Genomic DNA, 27,976 nt, shown 5'->3' with positions numbered 1-27,976 from the left:
GTGCCTAAGTGCACTCTCCCTGCATGCAGAAGCCCAGACAGCTCCTTGGTATACTTCTGAGCTGCGGACGATGGAGCGAGAGGGGAGACAGCTGGAACGCAGGTGGAGGAAGTCCCACTAGGAGTCCAATCGAACACGACTTAGAGCTCATTATCGGGACTATTTCATGGCAATATGGCTGGTGAAACTGTAATATTTCTCCAGCTGTATTGCTTCCTCAGAATGTCGTCCAGCAGAGCTGTTTCGGGTGGTTTGGGTTCTGCTTCAACTGGAAAATCTGGTGGAGGTCCCGGACTGCTCATCAGCTTGCTGTGATGAGTTTGCCATTAATTTTGAGGGAAAATCACTCAGATTTGCAGTGGGTTGGACTCCACCATTACTGCAAAATCAGAGGATGTGTCCAGTGTGCCGTGCTTAGGTCAAATATTACTGGATGAGTTTCAGTTGTTGAGACCTGAGGATGTGGACAGGGTGCTTGGATCTGTCCATTCTACCACCACTCCACTGGACCCTTGTCCATCTTGGCTAATTGGAAGATCTGCCAGCGGGTTCACACCTGGGTCCAGGAGGCCATGAATGCCTCTTTGAGAGAGAGAGTGGTACCTACCACCTTGAAAGAGATGGTAATTTGGCCACTCCTTAAAAAGTCTAACCTGGACCCAAGGCTGGTGGTTGACTACTGACCAGTGGAGAACCTCCCTTACTTGGGCAAAGTGTTGGAGTGGGTTGTGGCCGGGCAACTCCAGGTGCTGCTGTATGAAACGAATTTTCTGGATCCATTTCAAAACCCGGTTTCAGGCCGGGTTTTGGCATGGAGACTGCCTTGGTCACCCTGTACAGTGACCTTTGCTGGGAGAGAAACAGGGGAGTGTAACCCTGTTGATACTCCTGGACCTCTCAGCGGCTTTCAACACCATTGACCATGGTGTCCTTCTGGATAGACTGGCTGGGTTGGGATTTGGGGGCACTGCTTTGTGGTGGTTCTGCTCCTTCCTGGCTGACCGTGTCCAGAGGGTGGTGCTGGGAGACAGTTGCTCTGTCATGGGGTTCCTCAGGGCTCGATACTGTCCCCCATTCTGTTTAACATCTACATGGAACTCCTGGGACAGGTCATTAGGAGGTTTGGGCTGAGGAGTCAGCAATATGCTGACGACACTCAGCTCTACCTCTCATTTTCACCAATCCAGGTGAGGCGGTTTCTGTGCTGAACTCATGTCTGGACCTGATAATGGAGTGGATGAGGGTTAATAAATTGAAACTCAATCCAGACAAGACAGAAGTGCTATTAGTGGGTGCTTCGCTGGACAGGCTGGAGGGCCATTTCCCTGCCCTGAATGGGGTTACACTCTTGGACCCCAGTCTAACTCTGGAAGCCCAGGTGGACTCGGTGACCAGGGGCACCTTCCTTCAGCTGCAGAAATTGTACCAGCTACGGCCCTACCTGGACGAGCGGAGTCTCATGACAGATACAGACGAACTGGTAACATCTCGTATAGATTATTGCAATGCGCTCTATGTGGGGCTGCCTTTAAAGAGGCTCTGTTGACTGCAACTGGCCCAGAACTGAGCTGTGCAGCTGGTGAGTGGTGGGGCCGCTAAGGGACATATCAAGCCAATTCTGATTAAATTACATTGGTTACTGTGACAAACCCAGACCTACTGGGATATGTCACACAGTTACTAAGCTGCCACCAACCATTCCCTTTAAGAAGTCACCCAGACCAGGGATGGATTTTTAAACAATAAAAAGAATAAGGTTTATTTTAAATACACACAGGGAAAAATAAACAATCAGATGAATAGGATAAAGTAACGTGGCTTATTCTCACACATACAAGCATACAGTTTGGTTCACACAGAACCCTTAACTTGAAGCACAGACCCTGAACCTATCAGTTCTGGCTAACCAACAGACACCTGAACCTATCAGGTTGGTACTCTGACACACAGTAGTACCCTGTCTGACACACAGACTCCCACAACAGCTTCTTCTTCCCAGCTGCTGCTTCGTCACAACCCAGTGTCTCACAGTGTCTCTCTCAGCATCTACTCTTCACCACACAGGCATCACATATTTATACAGTACAGCCCCTCCTCCTGATGTCCCGCCTTCCACTCCCCATAGGATGGAACTTTCCCTCCAAACCCATGACAGACAGGTAACATCAGTGCTGTTATGTAACACCTCCCCTCTTTAAAAGTTGTTTTGTAGGGGGAAAGCTAAAAGTGCTTTTCACCAAAAAACAACCTGTATAAAATACACAACAACATTTATACATACCATATAATACTTACATATACTTACACTCTAAGTTAACCATATCAAATAGGCATTTAAACATTTACCATATACATTCCATCAATTTACCTTTATTAATACAAACCAATTTAAAACCAGGTACATTTTAACTTTTTGTCTTCATTATATACATATAGTCCATGTTCTTTCGCCGTCTTCAGTCTTCAGGTCTTCTTGATAAGGCGTCAGCAACACAGTTCACTGACCCTCTGACCACCTTCACTTCAAAGTCATAGTCCTGTAGGTTTAAAGCCCACCTCATAAGTTTGCTATTGTGGGTTTTCATTGTCTTTAACCATTGCAATGGTGAATGGTCAGTACACAGAATAAAATGTCTTCCCCAGATGTAAGGCTTGGCCTTCTGGATCGCGTAGACTATGGCCAAACACTCCTTCTCCACGGTTGCCAAATGTCTCTCACCTTTTTGAAGTTTCCTACTCAGGTAGGACACTGGATGCTGGCCACCATTCTCATCCTCCTGGCACAGAACTGCTCCTACCCCGCTGTTAGACGCATCGGTGTAGATGATGAACTCCCGGTCGAAGTCTGGAGCACGCAGGACAGGATAGTTGATTAACGCCTCCTTCAACCTCTGGAACGCCGCCTCACAGTCGCTGGTCCACGGGATGCGGTCATCAGTCTTCTTCCTCGTCAGATCGGTCAGCGGAGCCGCAATCTCGCTAAACCTCGGGATGAACTTTCTGTAGTAGCCCACCAACCCAAGAAATGATTTGACTTTTTTCTTGGTGTTGGGTCTAGGCCAATCACGAACAGCTTCTATTTTGGCCTCCAGGGGTTTTATCATTCCTCCCCCTACCATGTGACCCAAGTATTTGATTTCTGGGCTACCCAGCTGACACTTGCTGGCCTTTACTGTTAGCCCTGCTGCACTTAACCTCTGCAGCACTAACTCCAGGTGTATCAGGTGATCTTCCCAGGTATTACTGAAGATCCCTATGTCGTCAATGTAGGCCACTGTAAAGTCACTGAGCCCTGCCAAGGTCTGGTCCATCAGCCTTTGGAATGTGGCTGGTGCATTTCTGAGACCAAAGCTCAGGACTCGAAACTCATAGAGACCAAAAGGGCTGCAAAAGGCAGTCTTTTCTTGATCCCTGGGATCAATTCTTAATTGCCAATATCCCTTTACCAGGTCCAATGATGAGATGAACCGACAACCCCCTATGGTTTCAATCAGGTTGTCTAGCCTGGGCATTGGGTAGGCATCAGGAGTGGTTACACGGTTTAATTTCCTGTAATCAACACAAAACCTAATGCTCCCATCAGGCTTGTCCACAAGGACTATCGGAGAGGACCAAGGGCTAGAAGAGGGGACGATTATGTTCTCCCTCAGCATCTCGTCCAGCTCCTTCCGCACCTTGTCCCTATAGGGTCCCATTACTCGGTATGGGGATACTGCCTGCGGGGGTGCATCCCCTGTGTGGATCCGATGCATCACTCCCTTCACTATCCCCGGCTTGTTGGAAAACACCTGCTGATATTTACTAAGCAGCATTTTTAGTTCTTGCTGCTGGTCTTGGGTGAGTGCAGGACTGATCTTTACCTCCTCTGGGTTGTATTTTACTTCCCCTCTACCCTCCCAGAAGGGTAATTCCGCTTCCTCACTCTCAGCTGCTTTTATCGCGAATAAAACCCTCTGTTCCCCTCTGTAGTAGGGTTTTAGTGCATTCACATGAACCACCCTCCTTGCTTGGTTCTCCTCCTGCTCTATTAGGTAGTTCAGGTCTGACATCTTGGAAATGACCCTATATGGTCCTGCCCATTTGAGCTGCAGTTTATTCTCTCTGCAGGGCTTAAGCCAAAGCACTTCCTCCCCTGGGTCAAAGTGCCTCTCTCTAGCTTTGTGGTCATACCATGTTTTCTGTCTGACCTTCTGAGCTTGCAGGTTTTCTGCTGCCAGCTCTAGATTTCTCCTTAGGTCATTCATCAAGGTGTCTATGTAAGTCACAACGTCTTGTGGGTCATCCTGGGTGATCTGCTCCCAATTTTGTTTGATCAAATCAAGGGGCCCTTTCACCCTCCTCCCAAATAAAAGTTCGAATGGACTGAACCCGGTACTGGCTTGTGGCACTGATCGATAAGCAAACAAAAGGGATTGCAGCTTCTGGTCCCAATTGTTTGGATTCTCTGCCAAGTAAGCCCTAATCATGCGCATTAGAGTCCCATTGAACTTCTCAGTTAACCCATTACTTTCCGGATGATAAGCAGTGGTTTCCTTGTGCTTTATTCCACAGATTTGCCATAAGCGTTTCATGAGCTTTGACGTGAACGATGCGCCCAAATCTGTGATTATCTCTGAGGCAAATCCCATCCTGGACATGTACCCCACCAAAGCATCTGCCACTGTGTTAGTTTCAATATTAGTCAAGGGTATGGCTTCAGGATACCTTGTGGCATGGTCCACAATTGTTAGGATGAACCTGTTCCCCCTCTTTGTGGCCTTGGGCAAAGGTCCCACAATATCCACCCCTATGCATTTGAACGGAGTGTCAATCACAGGCAAAGGGCACAGCTTTGCTTTGGTCCTGTCGCGGTTATTCCCCTGCCTTTGACACACATCGCATTGTTTACAGAACTCCCTGATCTGCTTCCCTATGTCAGGCCAGTAGAAATTCTGTGTGATTCTCTGCTGTGTTTTGTTGACCCCTAAGTGTGCAGCAAACATGTCAGAGTGCCCCCTTTGTAAGATCATGGGGCGATACTTTTCAGGTACCACCAGTTGACTTCTGATCCCATCTCCCCCTTTTGAGATGTTCCTCAGGGTTTCTCTATATAAAATCCCCTTTTTCTCCAGAAATCTCACTGGGGTTTCAGGTGTTAGCTGGGCGTCAGTCACCTGTTCAAAACACTTTTGGAGAGTGGCGTCTGCCTTTTGCTCCTGTCCAAATCTGCTGTCTGTGGTTAAGGTTTCCACCACAGCTTCTGAACTCCCCTCTGCTTCCGCCTCTGGCTCATCATTACCCCCCTGAACTGTCCCCGTGGTGGCTTGTGAGCGTGTAATCACTAGCACCCTTTTCACATGTTCAGCCAGGTCATTTCCCACGAGCACGGCTGCTGGCAGAGTAGATGAAATCGCTATCCGCCAATCTCCCCTCCAGCCTTGAAAGTTGACAGGTACCTCTGCTACTGGCAGAGAGATTACCTGCCCCTCAATACCTGCTACCTTTATGCTCTCATTTGGGATTATAAACTCCCGGGGAATGATATCGGGATGGCACAGGGTTACCTGGGAACAAGTGTCCCGCAGCCCCCTATACTGACGGTCAAGTATTCCTACGTCCACCCCGGCTGTCTCAAACAACTGAGAATCTGTTTTTATCAGCAAGCAGCGCTTTACCTCCACAAGAGGACCATTTTCCTCAGCCTGATCAACCGAGGTAGCTGTTCCAGACTGAGTAGCCATGGCAACAGGCTCCCTCAGTGACACTGAGCCTTGCTCTTTCTGGACACAGAACACAGCTTTTGGCTTGGTCCCACTAGAATTCTGAGGCACCATTCCTTTTAGCTGCTTCAATTTCTCACACTCTGAGATCAGATGACCCTTTCCCTGACAGAAATAGCATTTTCTGGTGTATTTTGATTCTCTCTCCTCTTGTTTGGGTTTTCCCTCCAAATTCTGAGGGCTTGGTTTCATGCCTGAGGGCTTCCCTTCACCATGGGCCCCTCCCCCTTGCTGGCTTTTCCCTGGTCCCTGAGAGTACTTGCTGTAGGTTTCTTTGGGTTTACCTACAGATTTCCCCTCACCCAAGGGCTTTCTTATTTGGGAGATAAAATCCGCGATTTCTGCGGCTGCTGCCACAGATTTCGGTTTCCTTTCCCTCACCTGGAATTTCAATTCCCCATGCAGAACTGAATAGAACTGTTCCAGGGCTATCAAGTCTTTAAGCTGTTCATAGGTCTCTGTTCCCTCCTGCGACAGCCATTTCTCAAGCAGCCTCACCAATTGGGCCCCCACTTGGGTAAAAGTCTGTTCTGGCTTCTTGGTGAGGGACCTGAACCTTTGTCTCAGCTGCTCTGCATTTATCCCATGTCTTGCAAACACCAGTTTTTTAAACTCTGCGAAATCTTTCATCCGTTCCTCAGGCATCTCGGCATAAACCTCAGCCAGGCTACCACTGATTAAAGACCGCATGATGGTCATCTTCTCAGTTTCCCTCACTGAGAAGTCCACAAACGCTCTTTCCACTAAGGAAAAGAACACCTCGGGACAATCTCCCTTGTGGTACACAGGGAATTTCTTCAGGTCAGCCTTAGACAGTTGGCCCCCCTCAGAATCCCTATTATTATTATTGTTCTGGTTCATCAGTTCCAATCTCTTTAATTCAAACGCCATTCTCTCTCTCTCTAATTCAAATTGCCGCTGTTTCTCTCTTTCCCTTTCCTCCATTTCCCTCACCCTCAGTTCATGCTGTTGGGCTATGAGTATTTTTCTGAGTTCTGGGTCTTGCTCTCCTGTGCTGTCACCTTGCACTGAGCCAAATTCATCCTCAGAACCTTGGTCAATCTGGGGGTCTTTCACTTCACTCATGTCTGCTATCTTGCTTCGAGTCAAGGGCATAATCCCCCCTCAGAACAGGCGGCTTTAAAAAGTCAAGCCTCAAAATAAAACGACCACTTTTTTCCTTCTTGCCTCAGAACCAGCTCTCCCTAGAGATTGCTGCTGTTCTTCAGCACTACTTGCAACAGTATCGAGTCAGAGCCTACCCCCCTCTGCTGGGCCTCTCAGCTGGCAAGCTAGCTCGCTGTTGCTACGCAGTTTTGCCTCAGCGTTTTCCCGCCAAAATCAGGCTGCCTCAGAGCACCTTAATCTAAGTCTCCCCAGTTGGCACGTTCTTCTACTAGTGCACCTCCCCGTGAGGTACACCTAGAAGATTACCTACGCGCCTCAGACTGTCCCTGACTGGACCCCCCTTGCTCTGGGCACACCTGCCAAGGCTTTGCTGGACCACTGGACAACTGGACCAGTCGTATCCCACACGCTGGACACCAATCAATGTGACAAACCCAGACCTACTGGGATATGTCACACAGTTACTAAGCTGCCACCAACCATTCCCTTTAAGAAGTCACCCAGACCAGGGATGGATTTTTAAACAATAAAAAGAATAAGGTTTATTTTAAATACACACAGGGAAAAATAAACAATCAGATGAATAGGATAAAGTAACGTGGCTTATTCTCACACATACAAGCATACAGTTTGGTTCACACAGAACCCTTAACTTGAAGCACAGACCCTGAACCTATCAGTTCTGGCTAACCAACAGACACCTGAACCTATCAGGTTGGTACTCTGACACACAGTAGTACCCTGTCTGACACACAGACTCCCACAACAGCTTCTTCTTCCCAGCTGCTGCTTCGTCACAACCCAGTGTCTCACAGTGTCTCTCTCAGCATCTACTCTTCACCACACAGGCATCACATATTTATACAGTACAGCCCCTCCTCCTGATGTCCCGCCTTCCACTCCCCATAGGATGGAACTTTCCCTCCAAACCCATGACAGACAGGTAACATCAGTGCTGTTATGTAACAGTTACCAGTTGCTGCCCAGGCCCAATACAAAGTGCTTGTTTTGACATATAAAGCCCTAAATGGCCTGGGCCCTGGATATTTGAAGGGGCTTATACTTTCCATATGAGCCTACCCGGCAGTTAAGATCTAGCCAGGGGGCCCTTTTGAAAGAGCCATCCCTCAAGGAGGTAAGAGGGATGGCTTGTAGACAAAGGGCCTTTTTGGCAGCTGCTCCCAGACTATGGAATGCCCTCCCGAGGGAGATTTGTCTGGCGCCAGGTCAAAACCTTCCTGTTCCAGAAAGCTTTTAATTGAAATAATATCAACCGTGGGTCCTGATGGCAATTTTAGAGTATCTATTTTAATTGTATTTTAATTGTTTTATCTTTTTATTGTATTTTTATTGTTGTAAGCCACCCAGAGACCTTTGGGTAGAGTGGGTGGCATATACATTTAAATAAATCAATAAATCAATAAATCAATAAATCAATAAATCAATAAATCAATAAATAAGCTTTCGTGCTTCATTCCTCCTTCTTGGTCCTAACCTGGTTTTTTTATTTGGTTATGTGACTTCTACCTGGGGCTGCCAGTACAACATTGACACTTAGCTTTCAGATCAATCTGTATATTTTAGGTGCTGCAATTTTCAAAATCTTTAGCTCTATGTGCAGCCCATTAAAGGGATTGGATTATGTTATATTTGATTGTCATTACTTATTGGTTTTTTAAAAAAATTGTTTGTTTGTTTCACCACCACCACTTTAATCCTCTCACTGGGAAGGAAGGGAACAAGTCAAGTGCCTCTTCTGTTGGCCCAGTTACAGGTTTAAGGGAAGTTTACAAGGGCTCTGTCCTCGCACCAACCCTTTTTGGGATCTTTTTTGCTGTCATGGTGAGGCATGCCTTTGAAACTGCAACAGAAGGTTTCTATCTCTGGACTAGATCAGACGGAAAGCTCTTTAATCTCTCCAGATTGAGAGCAAAGACCAAAGTCCAACTGAAATGCATGCGGGACTTCCTCTTCGCAGATGATGCAGCCATTGTTGCCCACTCTGCTGAAGACCTCCAACAACTCATAAATCGATTCAGCAAGGCCTGCCAAGACTTTGGACTAACAATCAGCCTGAAGAAAACACAAGTCATGGGCCAGGGTGTGGACTCACCTCCTTCTATTACCATCTCCACACAAGAATTGGAGGTTGTTCATGACTTTGTGTACCTTGGCTCAACCATCTCTGACACCCTGTCTCTGGATGTTGAGCTGGACAAACGCATTGGCAAAGCAGCTACCATGTTCTCTAGACTCACAAAGAGAGTATGGCTCAATAAGAAGCTGACAACACATACGAAGATCCAGGTCTATAGAGCCTGTGTCCTAAGCACACTCCTGTACTGTAGTGAGTCCTGGACCATTTGTGCACGGCAGGAGAAGAAGCTAAACACCTTCCATATGCGTTGTCTCCGACGGATTTTTGGTATCACCTGGCAGGACAAAGTTCCAAACAGATTAGTCCTAGAACGAGCTGGAATTTTCAGCATGAACACATTACTGAAACAGCGACGTCTACGTTGGCTTGGGCACGTCGTGAGAATGGCTGATGGTCGGATTCCAAAGGATCTCCTGTATGGAGAATTAGTGCAGGGAAACCGCCCCAGAGGGAGACCACAGCTGCGATACAAGGATATCTGCAAGCGAGATCTGAAGGCCTTAGGAATGGACCTCAACAGATGGGAAACTTTGACATCTGAGCGTTCAGCCTGGAGGCAGGCATTGCATCACGGCCTCTCCCAATTTGAAGAGACCCTTGCCCAGCAGGCTGAGGCAAAGAGGAAGTCACAAAAGCAGCAAAACCAGGGAGCTGGACAGGGGACAAATTGGATTTGTCTCCAGTGTGGAAGAGACTGTCACTCTCGAATCGGCCTCCTCAGCCACACTAGACGCTGCTCCAAGTCCTCCATACAGAGCACGATACCATAGTCTTTCGAGACTGAAGGATGCCTAACATAACATAACAAGGGAAGCTTCCATAAGTTCCAGAGCTCAGCTGGACACCATTCATTTTGACACCATTGAGTAGATAGGCAGAGAAATCATGGCTCAGAGCTCTGGGATCTGGAAGCAAGATAAGGATTTGAGATTTTAATTGCCAACTTTGAGTCATGGAGCTCTGAATGGGAATAACTTGGGCAAATACTTACATACCATTATTAGTGACAGCCAAGGGTACAAAGATTTGAGGATGTTGCTCAAGCTAGGAGAGGAGGAGTTACTGGTGAGGCTTTATGCAGGCTGGTAGGCTAGCTTAGAGGGTAGGTTTCCTGCACATTTCCAATTTTATTGAATTTATTTTATTTTTATTTAAACTATTTTAACACCACCTTTCTCCTTAAAATGGACCAAAGGCAGCTTACATCATTAAAATATATCATTTAAAAGCTAGAAACAAATACAAATTTACAAATATTTTTAAAGAATCAGAGAAACGTCACACTAAAATGGTACACAAAATTAAAACCGAAAACAGATTCAAAGCAACAAGACGCAACCGTCCACTTAAAAACCCATCTCAGATAGCCAGTCACTAAGGAAAAGCCTGCCCGAAGAGAAAATAAATGTGGCCCTACTTAAATCCTCTGTGTGTGCCTTGCTTTTTTATTGACTCCTTCATCTGCAAGGTCCCTTTTTTGAGATTACTACTAGCTGTAATCTTTACAGCTAGTAGTAATTATTCCCCATGAATCTGTGCAATTCCCTTCTAAACTGATACCAGGAAGCAATCACCACTTGCCACCCCAACCCCGGAATAAAGACACGAGACAGTAGATTGGATTAAATGCGGGCCACACTTTATTTAAATAATGAATTCAGGAAAATTGCCTTTCGGCCAGTAAAAGAATATGGGGGCCTGCTGTAGTGTGGAAAGCCGGTTAACTGGGGATATTCCCATGCCCCCTGATCAATAAATGGGCGAGTCCCCGGCCCCCAAGCTCCGGCGGTCCCGAGACCACAGGATCCTGGCTAGCCACTAATAAACCCCCCCAGACCTCAAGACATCTTTGACTGATGACTGTTGGTCTGGAAGTGGCCCGGCGCATCCTCCCCCCACAGGTACTGTAATCGCACGATCCGCAATACCGGAAGGTCAGATGCGCTGTTGGCTTACCTGATTTTACAGATTGGGACACACCGAAATACCGGTTATTTCCGCACTACCCGCCAGTGCGACCAAATTAGTTTCCACCAAAAGCCAACAACCCTCATCCAGTGTGGGATAGGCGAAAAATCCCCCCATCCAAGGCCAATCAGGATGAAGGTCAAAAATTCCTATCCGGCCCCAGATGGCGACCAGAAAAACTCACACTAGATTTAGGGAGGGCGGGTGGGTGCCTGGAAAGAAGAGGACAATGTGCACTGGGTGAGTGACCTAAATAGGTTCCTCTCCCCCCCACAATCATCATGTGTCCCTGGTATGTCTCTGCCTTTTCTGAGGTGGGAGGCAAACAACGCTCGCTTGCTCAAAGTCTGCAGACTTAGCAGCGAGCTAAATCATCTTGCAGAAGCAAATCCATAGTTTACCTATACACTATGTGGAAAAGTATTTATTCAGTTTCAGTGGATGTTCTAGTACTTCGTCAGGGGAAAGAAATATTCTCTCTCCTCTTTCTCCAGAGCATACATAATTTTATATATTTTTATCATTGGACAGATTACTCTAGGGAAGTCATGAGTCCAAAGCAGATTTAGCAGGAGGACACATACTTATAATCTGGGCATGGCCATGAGAGGACGCAGTTTAATTCCCATAACCTTTTTGTTGTTGTATATCAATCTGTAAAAGTGCACCATTGTCTTTAAAAAGTCAAATGGGCTTCCGAAGCACTCCTGACATTAATTACAATTACTATGCATATTGAAATAAGGCTTCTTTGAAATGCATTTCAATTAAAGCTATAATTCTCTTCCAGCCTTTAAGAGCCATGAAATCACAAGCATTTTACTCTCATAGTTTACGATGTCCCTAACAGAATTTGATAAAATTATTGCCTTCTGAAGTTCAGTCCCAGGTTAAGCTATTTCTCAATGTATATCCATGAAAAAGGTGCACCCAAGCTTCTAAGTTGAGTGGAATTAAAATTGGCCTGGGTACATGCCTCACTTTTTTTTTTATTAAGGGTAATAGAGAGCAACAGAGAGCAACATGGGTGACATGAGCAACAAGAAGTCTTGGAGGCTGCTTATCAAAACATAGGATCGTTCTTTAAAAAAAAAAGAAAATGGTTTACCTCAGTTTTAGTTGATTGTTTAGATGTATAATTTGTACTAGAAAGTCTTCTTTAGTCATAACATGTGGGGAACTCACATATGCTGAGAGGAGTGCTCTAACCCAGCCCACTCCATCACAGCTTTTGACTTGTGAAAGTGATGGTCTTAAGAGAAGGAAAACTACAGTTTCCTCATAGCCTTCCATTTGAACCAAAATCCTGATGGAGGCAGGGCGGGTGGGGGGGGCAGTCTGCTTCACAGATCTCATTTTTTGTCATTCTAATGTGCTGAAATCAGCAATGGGAGGGGTGGTAGTTTGTCTCCCTAAGCACATATGGGTTCCATGGACTTAAACAATGATCAAAGAGGGCTTAGAAACACTAGGTTCATGAGGGTTCTCAGATATTTGAAGTACACAAAAAGATGTTGCACATGTGAATTACAATGGTGTTTCAAACCAACAATGTCTCATATTGTGTTATGTTACTGTGAGGGATGTAGAGAAAAGGTTGTTCTATATACTTAGCACTAAATATGTGGCAGGCATCTTGCTCAATATTTGACCCTTTCCATTCTTAATTCTACAAAAAGATGAAAAACAATCTGCCTTGAAACAATATGAGCAAAAACTTCTTACATATAAGGTTTTATTACACAGAGGTATGAATCGTTGCTCCCGCCAACCTAGCGGTTCAAAAGCATGCAAATGCAAGTAGATAAATAGGGACCACCTCGGTGGGAAGGTAACAGCATTCCGTGTCTAAGTCGCACTGGCCATGTGACCACGGAAGATTGTCTTCAGACAAAACGCTGCCTCTATGGCTTGGAAACGGGGATGAGCACTGCCCCCTAGAGTCGAACACGACTGGACAAAAATTGTCAAGGGGAACCTTTACCTTTACCTTTATGAATCGTTGGATTATAATTATTTTAAGTTGTGCATGGATGGAGATGGAGATACATGTTTTACTAGACTGTTCAAGATAACAGAAGGCAGGCAATCTTGGACTGGGATATATTTAAAGAAAAGATGGAGCTTGGAGACAGATCATACATTTCATCATACTCAAACTGGCTTGCTTAATTGGCTTTGTATTTCAGGCTTATTTTAAGCCAAGAAAGATGTGTATTTTACAAGAACTCAAATAAATTCTTTTGGTTTTTTCCTGTCATTACACAGGCAAGCATGCATGAATGTGTCACATTAGAAATGAAGCATGAAGAGCTCCATTTTCCTCTGTCCCTTTTTCTGATATTTATATTTACAGGTTATCTTGTGACAAGTATTTTAAAAGTTCTTCTTGAAGTATATGTCGTTTCAATTAAGAAAATCACCAAACTTGCTTCAACATAGGGTGACTTGGGTGACAGCATGATCTTTTCATGCCGAGGGTACCTTTCACTAGCTGTAGTATCAAATGGCCCTTTGAGAAACAAAGAAGTAATGTATGAGATTTGTTGTCAAATTACAACCTCGCATGCTTCTCTTTTAATACAATGTGTCTGTGGGGAGTATGCTCTGTACCTGCTATTAAACTTAGTATTTTCAGAGTCCTTGAGACAGCCTCTTCCTTCATGAGCTGCCTTTCCTCACTTCACACATTTTCTGCTCTTCAAAGGCAGTATGAGGAAATGTGGCTCCACACTATGTACATAAAAGAAAAAAGCCTGGAACGGTAAGTAAAAACTTTGAGGTTTCTTTAACCAGGAAACATCTAGCCTGAACATTTTTGCATTTCTATGGGAGAGCCTGAGACACTCTTCCACCTCTTCTCTGCACAAAAGAAGGGAAGAACCAAATTCCAAATCCTTCCAACCATTTTTTAAAACAATGGAAATAAATAATAGTTCAACAAAAAATAGTGTTTAAAAATACATCTGAAATTTACATTTCCCTTAATTGTCAATTCATTATATGCAGCCATTTTTATTACATTTTTCTGACATTTACTTGAGATGTTTGGAATATTTGGAATTATCCTTAAACCCAGTAGAAACATCATCATGCTCATTTTGATTTTGAATTTGGCATCTATGAATAATGATGTGTTGCTCCTGAAATAATATCCAACTTTATTCAGCCAATATATTCTCAAGATGATTTCCTGACAGGTTCCTGCTACAGCCCTGGCTGATCTTTGGAATAAGGAAATGGTCAGTCCTATGGACATAATTGCTTCTAAGTCCCCTCCCATGGACTAGAGCCAAATAGCCCCTTGGATTTTTAGGGAGCTATCAGTGATGAAACAAGTGGGATAGAGACTAGAACAATATGTATGTTTCACTCTATGCAACCTCAGGATGTGAATAGAATCCTTGGAGAGATGAAAGGTAGTGGGTACTTGCCCTTTCCAGTTTATAAAAACAGCCAACGGGTGACTGACGAAGTGGGTAAAAAGTGACAAGTGGCTCCTTGCAGCAAGGAAAGCTGCCAGCATACTTATAAGAGGCAGTTGATTGATTGATTGATTGATTGATTGATTGACTGACTGATTGATTGATTGATTGATTGATTGATTGATTGATTGATTCATTGATTCATTCATTCATTCATTCATTCATTCATTCATTCATTCATTCAAGTTCTCTACTGCCCGTCTGGCTACCAAGGCCACTCTGGACAGTTCACAACACAATAAAACAGCAGACTACACTTTAAAAAATGCTGGACATAATGACTATACCAAACCCCCAAAAGAAACATACTTAGCTGGGCAACATGACCATCAGAGGGTCAGACATGAAACAGACGTGTTGGAGCCCTAATGAAATATGCTCTGGAATCCCACAAATTGGTTGAATTGTAATGAAAAAGAATGGGAAAAAGAATAGCTGTAAAACAGAATTCCAACTATTCAATTAAATGTGCAAGTGTGGGTTGATTTGGTATATGAATGCTTCGACCCAAATTAATTTTCTCATACTCCAGTGAAGTTTAAAACATAACTTTGTTGTTGTTTAGTCGTTTAGTCATGTCCGACTCTTCATGACCCCATGGACCAGAGCACGCCAGGCCCTCCTGTCTTCCACTGCCTCCCGGAGCTGGGTCAAATTCATGTTGGTCACTTCAATGACACTGCCCAACCATCTCATCCTCTGTCGTCCCCTTCTACTCCTGCCTTCACACTTTCCTAACATCAGCGTCTTTTCCAGGGAGTGTGCTCTTCTCATGAGATGGCCAAAGTATTGGAGCCTTATCTTTAGGATCTGTCCTTCCAGTGAGCACTCAGGGTTGATTTCCTTTAGAATGGATAGGTTTGTTCTCCTGCAGTCCAGGGGACTCTCAAGAGCCTACTCCAGCACCAGAATTTAAAAGCATCAATTTTTCAGCGGTCAGCTTTCTTTGTGGTCCAGCTCTCGCTTCTGTACATCACTACAGGGAAAACCATAGCTTTGACTATTCGGACTTTTGTTGGCAAGGTGATGTCTCTGCTTTTTAAGATGCTGTCGAGGTTTGTCATTGCTTTCCTCCCAAGAAGCAGGCGTCTTTTAATTTCATGACTGCTGGCAACATCTGCAGTGATCATGGAGCCCAAGAAAGTGAAGTCTGTCACTGCCTCCAGATCTTCCCCTTCTATTTGCCAGGAGGTGATGGGACCAGTGGCCATGATCTTATTTTTTTTTTTTTATGTTGAGATTCAGACTGTACTTTGCATTCTCCTCTTTCACCCTCATTACAAGGTTCCTTAATTCCTCCTCACTTTCTGCCATCAGCATGGTATCATCTGCATATCAGAGGTTGTTGATATTTCTTTGGGCAATCTTAATTCTGCCTTGGGATTCATCCGGTCCAGCCTTTCGCATGATGTATTCTGCATATAAGTTAAATAAGCAGGGAGACAATGTACAGCCTTGTTGTACTCCTTTCTCAAGTTTGAACCAATCAGTTGTTCCATATCCAGTTCTAACTGTTGCTTCCTGTCCCACATATAGGTTGCTCAGGAGGTAGATAAGGTGGTCAGGCACTCCCATTTCTTTAAGGAATTGTCATAGTTTGCTGTGGTCCACACAGTCAAAGGCTTTCGCATAGTCAATGAAGCAGAAGTAGATTTTTTTCTAGAACTCTCTGGCTTTCTCTATAATCCAGCGCATGTTAGCAATTTGGTCTCTAGCTCCTCTGCCCCTGCGAAATCCAGCTTGTCCTTCTGGGAGTTCTCGGTTCACATACTGCTGAAGCCTACCTTGTAGTGTGTGAAATGAGTGCAATTGTACGGTAGTTGGAGCATTCTTTGGCACTGCCCTTCTTTGGGATTGGGATGTAGACTGATCTTTTCCAGAACTTTTCATAACTAAATTGACCAGTTCATTTCATTGAGACTCAAACATGACTGAGTGTAGATCCACCTCAGTAATTCTAGAATATTTTCCTTCCTTTAACAGTTTCTGGACAAACCTAGAAAGTTGAATTATTTACTCATGGTTATGTGCAGGAGATTGTCCATTTCAACCTTCTACCTTGGCCTCCTCCTCTGCCATCCTGCTAGGATACTGAAAGAAGTACTGGGTAATACCACAAGTTCCTTAAGGGCCAACCAACACAGACACTTCCCCTGAAGTTTTTGGGACAAGGCAGTTCTCTGCTTCATCCACATACAGCTATGGGCACATTCCAACCAAGCTCCATCCTCCATATGATTGGAAGATAGTTGAGCTCACATAAGCCAATCTAGCTTCATATGTGTTTGGTGCTGTGATGTCATATGTGACACATGGTGAACTGAATAGGGTTTTCAAGATAAGTGAGATATTTAAGGAGTTGTGCCAATAAGCATGCCATTCCACTAGTGCAAATAGTTACATAGTACTTATAAGACGGACTGTTTTTTATTTGTCATAGGTTTTATGTGTCTAAGGACATTTCTTCAGAAAGCTTTGGAAAACAAAATTGTTGGACTTATAGGTGCCACATAACTATTTCTGATATAAAATAAGTCACTATAGCAGGCTAACATGGCTACGTACTCTATTATCTCTATACTACTAATGAATTACTGGGTTCGGGTAGAGATTTTAAATCCTAGCTTATTTTATCCTCTAGATAAAATGTTCTGGAAGATGGAATAGGAAGACAAATGTTTTGATTTCTCTTTTTCCCATTGGCAGGTAAATAGACAGAGAAACCAACAGACAGAAAAAGGATATACTTTGTGCTAACACATCACCAAGTCTACCTGATTTAGTTTTGCATTGACAGCCAAGATTGGCTTACTGTAACAGCCTTCTCCAAACCTGATAAGTCCGGAGTGGAGTGACGAATCTAGGGAGCCAGGAGTAGACAAAATTTTGTAGATATGTTACAGGTTCAGTGTGGAAAGTAAGATGATTTCTAAAATATCATACAGTAGTAGATCTGTGTATAGAAATATCTTGACTATAGATGTAAATAGATTATAGTATTTCACGTGTGAGATTATTTTGATTAATCTTCCCTTCACAATAGAAATGATTTCATTTTCTCTTAATTCCTTTTTCTTTTTTACCAACAGAAGCTGGCAATGCTATTTATGATTGTATGGTTTTAATTTGATTATTATTCTGAATTTATTTGTATTGTTGTTCTCTATAGGAATAAAATTGATGGGTGATATAAAAATACCATACCATATGGCACTATGCCCTACATTTGACAGAATTAGTGAAACTGCAAAAACCTAACTATAGCATTTCACCTAACCATAATTCTTCCCCCAGTTGTGATCTGCCCCATCAATGGTACTCTACCACTTTTGAGGGAGGGACAGTTTGACACTATCTTTGATGCCATAACATGGGTTGAAATTCAATAGCAAGTTGCAACCATTCAATAGGCCTATATCAGTTGTGATTCACCATTCAGCCATGGTGTGTCTGGATATATTTTTGTGTGTGTATCATTCCTTATCTTCCCCTGACCCCCTTCTCCTTCTCCTCCTCCTCCTCCTCCTCCTCCTCCTCCTCCTCCTCCTCCTCCTCCTCCTTCTCTCTCTCTATCTCTCTCTTTCTTCCTAGCTGGAAAAAGGGCTACTTGAGGAGTATAGGTACCATCGTACAGCTATTCATTTCATCTTGTAATATTAGCAACAACGTTGCAATAAGTTTTTAACATTTAAAATGGGTATAGCTTTGGTCAAGTTAAATTACTTTTTCAATTAACAACATCTTTTGTCTAAAACAATACAGGAAAAGTAAAGCAGTCAGAGCCATGATTGTGAAAAATCAGCTCTGATCTCCATATGGAAGTAAGGTCTTTATGGACTAAGCAGCAAGGCAGAAAAATGTGTAGTAGTAACTAGCTGAAAGTGAACACCACTGCATTTCTTTATGAGACCCACTCCATTGTCTGCTACATCCCTACTCCACTACATCCTGGAACAACATGTTGACTACAAGGATTTAAGATTAGCTTCCCCCATGATCCAATTCCTTCCCTACTATTTACTTTTAATATGTCACCTGATAAAGGGAAAAAGCCCCCCCCCCAGCACTTTTTCTATGGCTCTGCACCCTTTTGCTTTTTGTATGATTCTTTACATATTAGGGGCCTTTTGGTTACTAAATGGAAAGAGGGAATATTTAGCTATTTAGCTGTGATTTACTTGGCAAATATGTATGGCTCTACAAAATTGTCAGTTGACTAACTGTTTTTGCTTCAGCTGTTACCTAGAACAGTAATGTTTTATATACATCCTGAGGATGGCATTTAGGTAAAGAGTGACATTAATATTTATGGTATGAAATAAACAAGAGCCAAATTATTTTAAGAAGTATATACTGTTTCAGATTAAGGGATAAAACACATTTTGGTTATTAATACAATACAATCTATGATAGATTATAGAAGGACATCAGAACTTTATATATAAGTAAAAAAGTAAACAAAAATTTGTATGATTCTATCCTGCTAGCATTAAAAAGGTGACATGTTTATGAACAGATTTAGTTCATGTGCTTGGCAGAAATATATTTTACAATCAAACAAGAAAGAAATGAAAGCATGTGGATTGTAAAATGGTATGAAAATAATGACCAAATTAAAATTCCACTTATGAGGAGCTCCACTTATAAATATCATGAATAAGTGGCAAAGGAGATGCAGTTTGGTTTATTGGGTGAATTATTTTAATCTGATTATGTACTGCTTGTTTTTATGGATCATATAAATTTAATGTTTTAGGCTTAACTAGTTCATGTACAATGCTTGTTCCAGAACTATACATACACAGCTGCTTAATAATGCATGCAAATATAAGCCCCAGAAACAAATCCACTAGAAGCTTCGACATGCGGTGGTGTTGTAAATAGAGTCTTTGATCTTTGGACATTATTTAATATTCAGAAGGGCTCTTGGGGCAATGGAGCCACACTAGGGCTAGGTTCATGCTGGGAATCCTTCCTGAGTCTCTTGGCAGAAGAAAGATTACAAATGTAATTTAATCTGCTTGTTTGAGTCCATGTGTGATTACAGTCGGTTGTGTGTGTAACTATGGAAATGTAGATGTATTGTTAAGTCTACAAATATAAGTTTCTAGTGTTCTAGTTGAGACTGATTTATTTTTGTATGCCAATATGCACATTAATTTCACCCTGTAATGAGTGGAGGATGCAATCTCTTTCTTTACATACTGTAGAATCCATGACCCCAGTATTGCAGCCTGCGATAGATCCTGCTCCAATCTGAGCCTGAGACACCAACTAGTATTCTTTTCTTTTTAAAAAACTTTGTAGTTTCTGTAATTTGTGCAAAATATCTGCACAACACATTTGCTTTTTTTTTCCTTTGTGAAGCTAAGCATACATTCCCAGCAATTTGAAAATGGCTGCCTAATTCACAAAAAGCACACATGAAAAGCAGTCAACGCTACTGTTGTGACCAGTTCAGCTATCTAGTGTATTTCCCATTACTGTACATTTTAGAAAGACGCATAATCCTTTAGTGATTAATCAAATAATTATGATTGTGAGGAGATGGAAGAGGAAAAGGATTATAATATTTCAGCAACTGAACTAGAAGATGAAGATAGTCAGGATTCATAGCACTATATAAGTATCACAGAGGAAATGCATCATTCTAAACTCTATGCATAGAGAGAATGAATTTGACACTTCGGTCAAATGTTTCCATTAGTCTCTAATCAAATAACGAGCTAAGGAATCTACCCTGCCCCAGCTCCTAGAGACTGGATTATGATATGACCCATGGACTTCTGCAAGGAGCAGTTTATTTCCAGACTTCTTTATTTTATTTTTATTTTTTTGGCCTGTTGTACAAGTATTTCAATGATTAGTTAGTTTTTTCTCATTTTTTATTTTGTCATTTGCTCTGAGTGACTGTTCTTTTTTCTTTGGAGGGGAAAACTGGTTGGTAAATTGTTTAAACAGATGCAATTTTAAGAACCATGTGCTTCCTCTGAGGATTTTTTTTTTTTTACCCAATGTTTAAACATGAATTAGAAATAGAGCTCTAATTTGTGCATTCTTCATTTCAGTGCCTATCATAGTTTTGCTAAGATGTACCAAAAGCATCCCATCTGGATAAAGTATTCATTCATTGATTCATTAATTCCTTCATTCCAACAGAAACTATGAAACCTTTTTAAGGGAAAAAAAATTGAAGTTGTTATACCTTGCTTAATATTTTCATATGCAAGGATGAAAAATGAAGGCTATTCAGTATAATAATTTCTTAGTGAAGTCTTGCATTATTTAAAGTCTTTAAAGTTATTTAAAGAACATGGTATACCTCAATAACCTTTGAATAGCTTACAATGTAATTGTTCGATTCTCCTTCACACTACCCTGCAGCAGTTCTTGCTGCACACTTTATTCCCTTTGCTGGCAAATTTTTAATAATGGTTTTTTTTGGTCATTGTCTTGAAAAGTACTAAAAATTTCTCTATTGTTGTAATTTAACTGTTGTGAGAGAAACTGCAGAATTGAAATACAGTTGAGACCAAACTGGAAGTATAATGAATGGAAGGTAAATGTGATATTTATTATTATAATAAAATGATAATAATCTTAGAACTCTAAGGGATCCTGTGGATCATCATGTCCAGCCCCTCTCAAGAAAAAAACAGTGGGGAATCGAACTCCCAACCTCTGGCTTTGCAGTCACATAGCTAAACCACTGAGCTATCCATCAATTCATAAGGTAATGGCATTTGAAAATTTTCCCTACTTTGAGGAAAGGATTTCAAGAATTTTAAACATGTGTCCTGAGAAGGATCCATCTTAAATCTACGGTTTTTGCTGAAGTGTGACTGAATGGGCATAGATCAGGAAATTGGTTCAGATTTTAACTCAGCAGTGAAACATGTTTGTAGTAATTTGCCATTAATTATTTTTGGTATTATTACTACATTAGACTTTGATGTATGGAACATTTGAATAAAAATTTTGCAACTATGAGTTTATCCGTTGTATTGTTGACCAAATGACACACAGTTACTTCTTTTTTTTATTTTAGTTTTTTTTCTTTTTTTTAGCTGTTCTGTGCAAGGTGTCTGTAATCTATTACAAAATGCTACATGTCAACAGTTCTCAGCCAGGAGACACTCACAGGGTTGCAGAAATGATAACTTAGTAGAGCTATGGGGATCTTGTGGATTAGTTAGATAATCCTATGATTTAGTTCCTTAGCAGGAACAAAGGCTAATCTTATGACTCACAGCCAAACACACATTATGTTTAAGACACACCTAGCAGGTCTCAGTATTTTTCTTCTCCTTGACAAAACCTGTGGTGGTTGGGAAATCAGCTTTTTATGTGATCTTCCTCACTTAATGCAAATGTTTTCTCTCTGTTGCAGAAAATTTCTGGGTCTGTTATTGATTGATTGATTGATTGATTGATTGATTGATTGATTGATTGATTGATTGATTGATTGATTGATTGATTGATTGATTGATTGATTGATTGATTGGTATTTCTCACATTTTTGGACTTTTTTCCAGAAAGTTTGTGGACATGCTGTTTTCATGGGTGCATGCAAAAAATAAACAAACAAGCAAACAAACAAAAAACCCCAAACCAAAACAAAAACAAAAACACCACTCAAGAAAAAAAATCTTGATGTCATGAACAAGTTTTTCTTTTTGGTTAGGTGTCTGAATGACAAAAATGTGAACATGTATGAACATTCATTATTTCTTTACTCTACACATACTTATATGTAAAGCAGTGAACACACAAGTACTTCTTTGAGTCTTCCCTCTGTGATTGCTTCAGAAAACTGGTAGGGGCTTTCTCCTGGCAGCTGAAAAACATGGAAAAATAAGAATAAAAACAGCATTCTGATGTTATCTTTTATGATAAAATCTACTATCAACTACACAAAGTAATTTTTGCAGAAGATGAGAAAAGGTAAATAACAAACAGAAAATTTGGAAAATGTAATAAATTCTAAAAAGGAGTCTCTTTTCTCACAGGTAAAGAATAATTTACAGTTGTTTTGTTATTTGGATAATTCTGTATCATGAGTCCTGGAATGAGTCAGTGTAGTTACCATTGGTTTAATTATAATACATTTAAGGGATAGATATAATACATGTATTAACTTAATAGAAATGAATGTGTGCAGCCTAAAAAAGTTTTGGAATTGTCACTTTAAAAAAAAAGTGCCACAGAAGAGGTTTGAAACTTGATGTGGCATTAGGGTAACAATACTATACTTCTACTTCCAGAAGCATGAGGAAAAAAAATACTTATGTGGTTATTTTTTTAATTGCCTGGCATATTGTGAAGTTGTTTTTTTTTTTTTTTTTTGGAGTAATTGAAATAAACAGCAAGAAGAACAGAATGTGTTCTCATTCTTTAATTGATTTCCATTAAGTATGCCATAACTTGTAAAATAAAGGACATAGAAGACATTCACCCCCTATAAAGGATCAATAATTCACTACTTTGAAAACCATCCAGTTTATAAATATGGGATATTTTGCTTCTGTATCCAAAATTCAAAAAATCCAAACTGCAATGGGTCTAGCTAACCCGCTTCATCCAGGAATCATATTTTAGTTCTCCAGTACTTGACCCAAAAATTTATATTTGAGGCTGGCTGATTGTTGTTTGATGAAGTGAGATTAAAGGAGAGGGTTTTCAATAATGGTCTTATGACATGCTGGGATCCTACCGTAGTGCAAGGAGGCACTCATCACTCCCTTACTCACCTGACTATTGCCCGCCCCTCTGGATGTTTTTATAAGCCAGGAAGGGTAAGGGTCTAGCATACATATGGCGACTTTCACCTCTCCAAGAATCCTGTCCACATTATCAGGCCACACCAATTGTAACATATCCATTACAAGCAGAAGCCAACATCACATCTATAAGACCTCTATCAACTACAGCATCCAGTTCTATTGGTGGGACATGTTTGAGGCTCCTGACCACTCAAAACAACTTCTTGGATAACTCTGTGTAGATGCAATGGTGGCAGAGAAAACTCCTCTCTTTGCTACAGTCACTGCTACAAAATGGACCTTCTGTCAACCATTCTTATGAGAAACCACAACCTCCATCCTTCCCAACTTCAGTTCTAATTTGTTCCCTTTAATTTCTTGGTCACACTGTTTACTCCTTTAAATGTAATCAAATGCCAATAAAGGTTTATGTAATGTGGACCTTCAGATGAGCTCTAGTTTGTGTTCAATTGGATTAGCTTTGAGTTTTTTGCCGTTGTCACTTTAGTCCCCATCCCATTCATTTCTCTCCCTGGGGGGCTTGTCTGGATCTACTCTGTGGGAGAGAACACTTTGGGCATTTGTGTCTACATCCCTGGCCATTTCCCCATTCTAGAGGTCAACCAGGACTTTGGCAGGACTGGGAAGATAGAAAACATCCCAGAGCCATCAGGAAACCATTCAGATATATCTGTCTCCTGGGGGTGGACCATCCTTATCAGTCTGCCACCCCTGCAAAGGTTATGAATTCCAGTAAGTCTAAACTCCAGCAGGTAGTCATCTATTCAGGACAACAAACCTACATAAAGTTTCTCCATACCCAGATCACCATCATCCTGCACAACTCAGAAGACTAGGTCCAGAAAGATCCCTGCAATATGAGTGGAACCAAATACTACTTGGGGGAGACCCACAGACATCGTGGAGGACATGAAGTCCTGAGGCACTCCTAATAAAGTGGCCTTAGCTTGCATGCTAAAGTCCCCCAGTACTACAAGTCTAGAGGACTCCAGCATCACCTCTGAGACAAACTCCACCAGTTCAGGAAGGGAGACTTTTGAGCAACAGTGTGGTTGGTACACCAGCAGAGTCCCTGTTCTGTCCCAGGTATCCATTTTCAGGTATATACAGCAAACTGTAGGACAGGGCACCTTATGAGGGGAATAGAATCACGGTAAACTATAGAAACTCCACCTTCCTAACTGCATGATCTGGTTTGCTACTGCAGAGAACCCACATGGTAGAGCTAAGAGAGGCTTAAATCCCCCAGCTTCCCCCAACTAGGTCTCCATAATACAGGCCAGATCAGAATGTTCATCCAGGATCAAATCCTGCATGGCAGATGTTTTCATTGTCATTGACCTTTCATATATCTAATTATATGGGGAGGGGGCAAAGATGCAACATACCAAAACCAGGCATTGTTGAGAACTCTAAATTTTTGACAGCCAAGAAAGTTATTTTTCTTTGCCGTATAAAAAGTAACAAACTGACCTATGAAGGGTATTCTCATTTTGCAGGGAGGGCATGGCCTATCTCAAAGACTATTAATTGTTTTTGTTTTGCTGCAAGCCTGGGAATAAGACCCAATGCACTCAGTGGGGCTTACCCAGTAGCGCTGCATATTATTGCACTGTAAATCAAGCCAGGAGGGACAGCAGGCAGTGGAAGCCAGGAATACAAAATAATCTCTGAGAGATGACATTCCCTACCAGTCCCACCTCACAGAATGGTATAGTACTGCTTCTTTCCTCCTTTTCTCAAAGGATTAGATTAAACAAGCCCTATCCCATTTATTTCATTAACTCACTTGCTCAGTGAAGAAGGTCATCAGGTAGCAACATTTAATCTAAAGTGTATGAAACTTTTCTTTTCAACCAATTGGTAATTTGAGGAGTTACATTTCTGAGTTTCTGTTGTATTATCTATTGATTTTGATACAATTTTCTCTTGGTACAGGGATCTTCCTATTTTCCTGCACAGGGCTAGAGCAGGCTCAATTTTCAGGTGACCTTACTGAGTTTTTAAAATATCTATGTGCGTACAGAGATTTTCAATTCAACAGTGTTTCAATTTATGATTAAATGTTGCATTAACGTGTGTTTGTATGTATTTTAAATGAAGCTCATTACACTTGGTGAATCACTTTCAGGAGATAAGGTGTGATAAAATCAATCAACTCTTCCTTAAAGGAAAATCATGACATATATGACAGAAGCTTTTTAATGTTCTGATTTCTTGAATTAATGTAATTCTTTTCTACTCTCCACCTGACACCTAGTACATGACTAGAATGCAATGACAATTCATTCATTACAAAAACAAACTAGCTCCTTGAGTATCTGCTGAATACACTTTGCAGATACAAATACAACTGACTAGAGGGGTCAATGTATTCACCAATTGATTAAGAGGAAATCTTTCTTTTTTCCAAACCCTATAAAGTATATGCTTCTATGATTTTCGAATTCCTTGTAGCACCTTTTCACTCTAACCCTTGAAAAAATAATTGTTCTTTTAATTTTGAAGATTTGCATGTGGAAGCAAATACTGTCTCTTGTTTTCATAGGAGCTGGGTGGAAATATATTTCTTAAGCACCCAGAGTGCCATGATGACACAACAATGTATCTATGTTATTAGCTGGGTTTTATGTGTATGAAACACAGGGAGGAGAACAAAGAAGGTACGTACCTTTATTCAAGCCCTACTACCACAAATCCATTCCACTTATTTAGGGGAGATGAGGTTCCCTATGATGGAAATGTTTGGATTTGTTCCTGGAAGATCCACAACAGGGTTTGCATGACTTTATTACTAGCTGGGAAGTGCTAATTGTGGCCACTGTAGATCTGTTCCTGGAGAACATGAGACAGGCTGTATTTACCCTCCTTTGGTTTTGTGCGCCCTATAGGCAACTCTCTGGATAGGCCTTTCCTTGATGCAACATTTTTATCTTGTTAAAGGGATGAGAAAAATAGTCCCAATTTCTCTTAATACTCATATTTGTCAAGCCTCAAGTTCTTTCTTTCTCATTGGGGACTGTGCTATAGTTCCAGAATATTTTCTGAATTACAATTCTCAACAATTTGCACAGGTTTGACTCAATAAATGCAGCTATTCTTGTTGAGTACCATGTTGCCAGCACAGGTGGCATGTTTAAGAATTTCTCACCATCTCTTACAACCAAAATTATTGAGCATGCAACATCTTTACTTACTGGGCTGAAGTAAAAAAAAAATTAAAAAAAAATTAAGCACTCAAAAGGTCCTCATCTGGATGGATAAATCCTTCTGTTCTGGTTTCCTCCACATCCATTAAACAAAACATGTCCTAAACTATTTTCATCTGGAATATGAATATATTTTTTAAAATTGATAAATCTGTATAAAAATAATCTAAAATAAAATGCTCCAATTCTTCAAAGGTAGACAGTCTGAAGGATCTTAGAGGAAAATGTCACTAAGGGATAGACGGGCTCAGAATATTTCTGCTAAGAAGAATGAATTTAATGATATGCCGAAGCCATCCATAACAGCAGTAGAGCGATGATGCCCTGAGACACAGCTGGCTTCAATATGTCAATATAATTGTACTTCTTAAGAGCAACTTCTCAAGTTGTGCGTTATTGTCCCCAGAGTCTTGAAAGTTGTTGAATTTACTGGTGGCTCCTTGAAAAGAATCATTGTGAAGGGCAGTGATAACAGCTTGGTTAGTCCAGAAGCCAGAGTGAGGATGTACAACAGGGCTGGTAATAGAATTTAGGAAGCCTGACTGTTACAGGTGAGGAAAGGTATATCCCTAAAAATAAACATTCATTCCCCTTGTAAGTAAGTTATTTTTAATAAAGTTTTGACTCTGTAAAGTCCTATGTATCACTTGATGTGTTCAGTTGAAGATCTGAGGTCCTCTTCAAGAGGAAATCTGAAAAAAGAAAAGAAAGAGGGAGGCATATATCTTTATCCAAGTCCCACAACCATCTCCTCATTTTGTTCATAGGATTTTGTGCTTGTGAGAAAGGTGGCAAGGCAGGAGTCCCTCACGCTGGACCGCTGTCTATCCTCGACCCAAGAGATAGAACAGAAGGGACACTTCCCAAACAGACCAAAAGGGGGAGCAAGGTATATAGGCAGAAAAGAAAGAACAAGAACCTTTACTTGCTGTAATGTATAAGGGGGATGGGAATAAAGGAGAAAAATGAAGAAAAGGCGGGAAAAGGGAAGGAGGATGGGAGAATCAGAGAGGCAAGGCCAGGAGTGATTACAGGTCTTTGTCCAGATCCATAACCCCGGGATGGGAATGGATCTGGACGAAGGAACCTTGGACTGATAAATGGGAGAGAATCAAGGTTCCCAGGGTAGAGGTCGATTACTGAAGAAGATCTGCCATTCCCATTCGTCCTTCCTACTGGGGAGAAGTAGAGGCTAAAGAGTGGAGGAGAAAGCTAAGAGAGGAGAGGGAGAAAGTAGAGGAAGAAAAACAGAGGAGGAATGCAAGGAGAGGTCTGGAGACGAAGATAGAGAAGAGAAGGGATGGTCAGTATTGGATAGGCCTATTGAATAGGCAGGGGAGTCTCCAGTGGGATGATGTTCTATGAGAAGGGACCATTCCCTCAATACCGGACCAGACGACCACTACCTTAAGATAATGGCCCCTTACAGACCTACTGGGACCTTGGAATACCAGTTATAATAATCCTTTTCTTACTAAAGATTGGA

General features: G+C 41.7%; 1 protein-coding gene across 2 annotated transcripts in view; it reads right to left on the bottom strand.

Annotated features, from left to right (window-relative positions):
• Positions 1 to 1,690: 1,690 nt before the first annotated feature.
• The window catches only part of LOC144588212 (uncharacterized), a 196,863-nt gene continuing 170,577 nt past the window's right edge, over positions 1,691 to 27,976 (bottom strand). Inside the window, exons 2-3 of one of the 2 annotated variants that reach the window (XM_078390555.1) lie at positions 2,720 to 7,707; positions 2,416 to 2,537 (exon numbers count right to left, since the gene is read on the bottom strand). In XM_078390555.1, coding sequence (XP_078246681.1) covers positions 2,530 to 2,537; positions 2,720 to 6,875 — 4,164 coding nt within the window. In that variant the 5' untranslated portion in view covers positions 6,876 to 7,707 and the 3' untranslated portion in view covers positions 2,416 to 2,529. Of the gene's footprint in view, positions 7,708 to 27,976 lie in introns of both variants that reach the window. The other variant, XM_078390554.1, reaches the window with a different exon arrangement.

Source organism: Pogona vitticeps, chromosome 3, assembly GCF_051106095.1.
Source record: "Pogona vitticeps strain Pit_001003342236 chromosome 3, PviZW2.1, whole genome shotgun sequence".
NCBI classification, from domain to species: Eukaryota; Metazoa; Chordata; class Lepidosauria; order Squamata; family Agamidae; genus Pogona; species Pogona vitticeps.
This window is presented reverse-complemented; position numbering and strand designations above follow the sequence as displayed.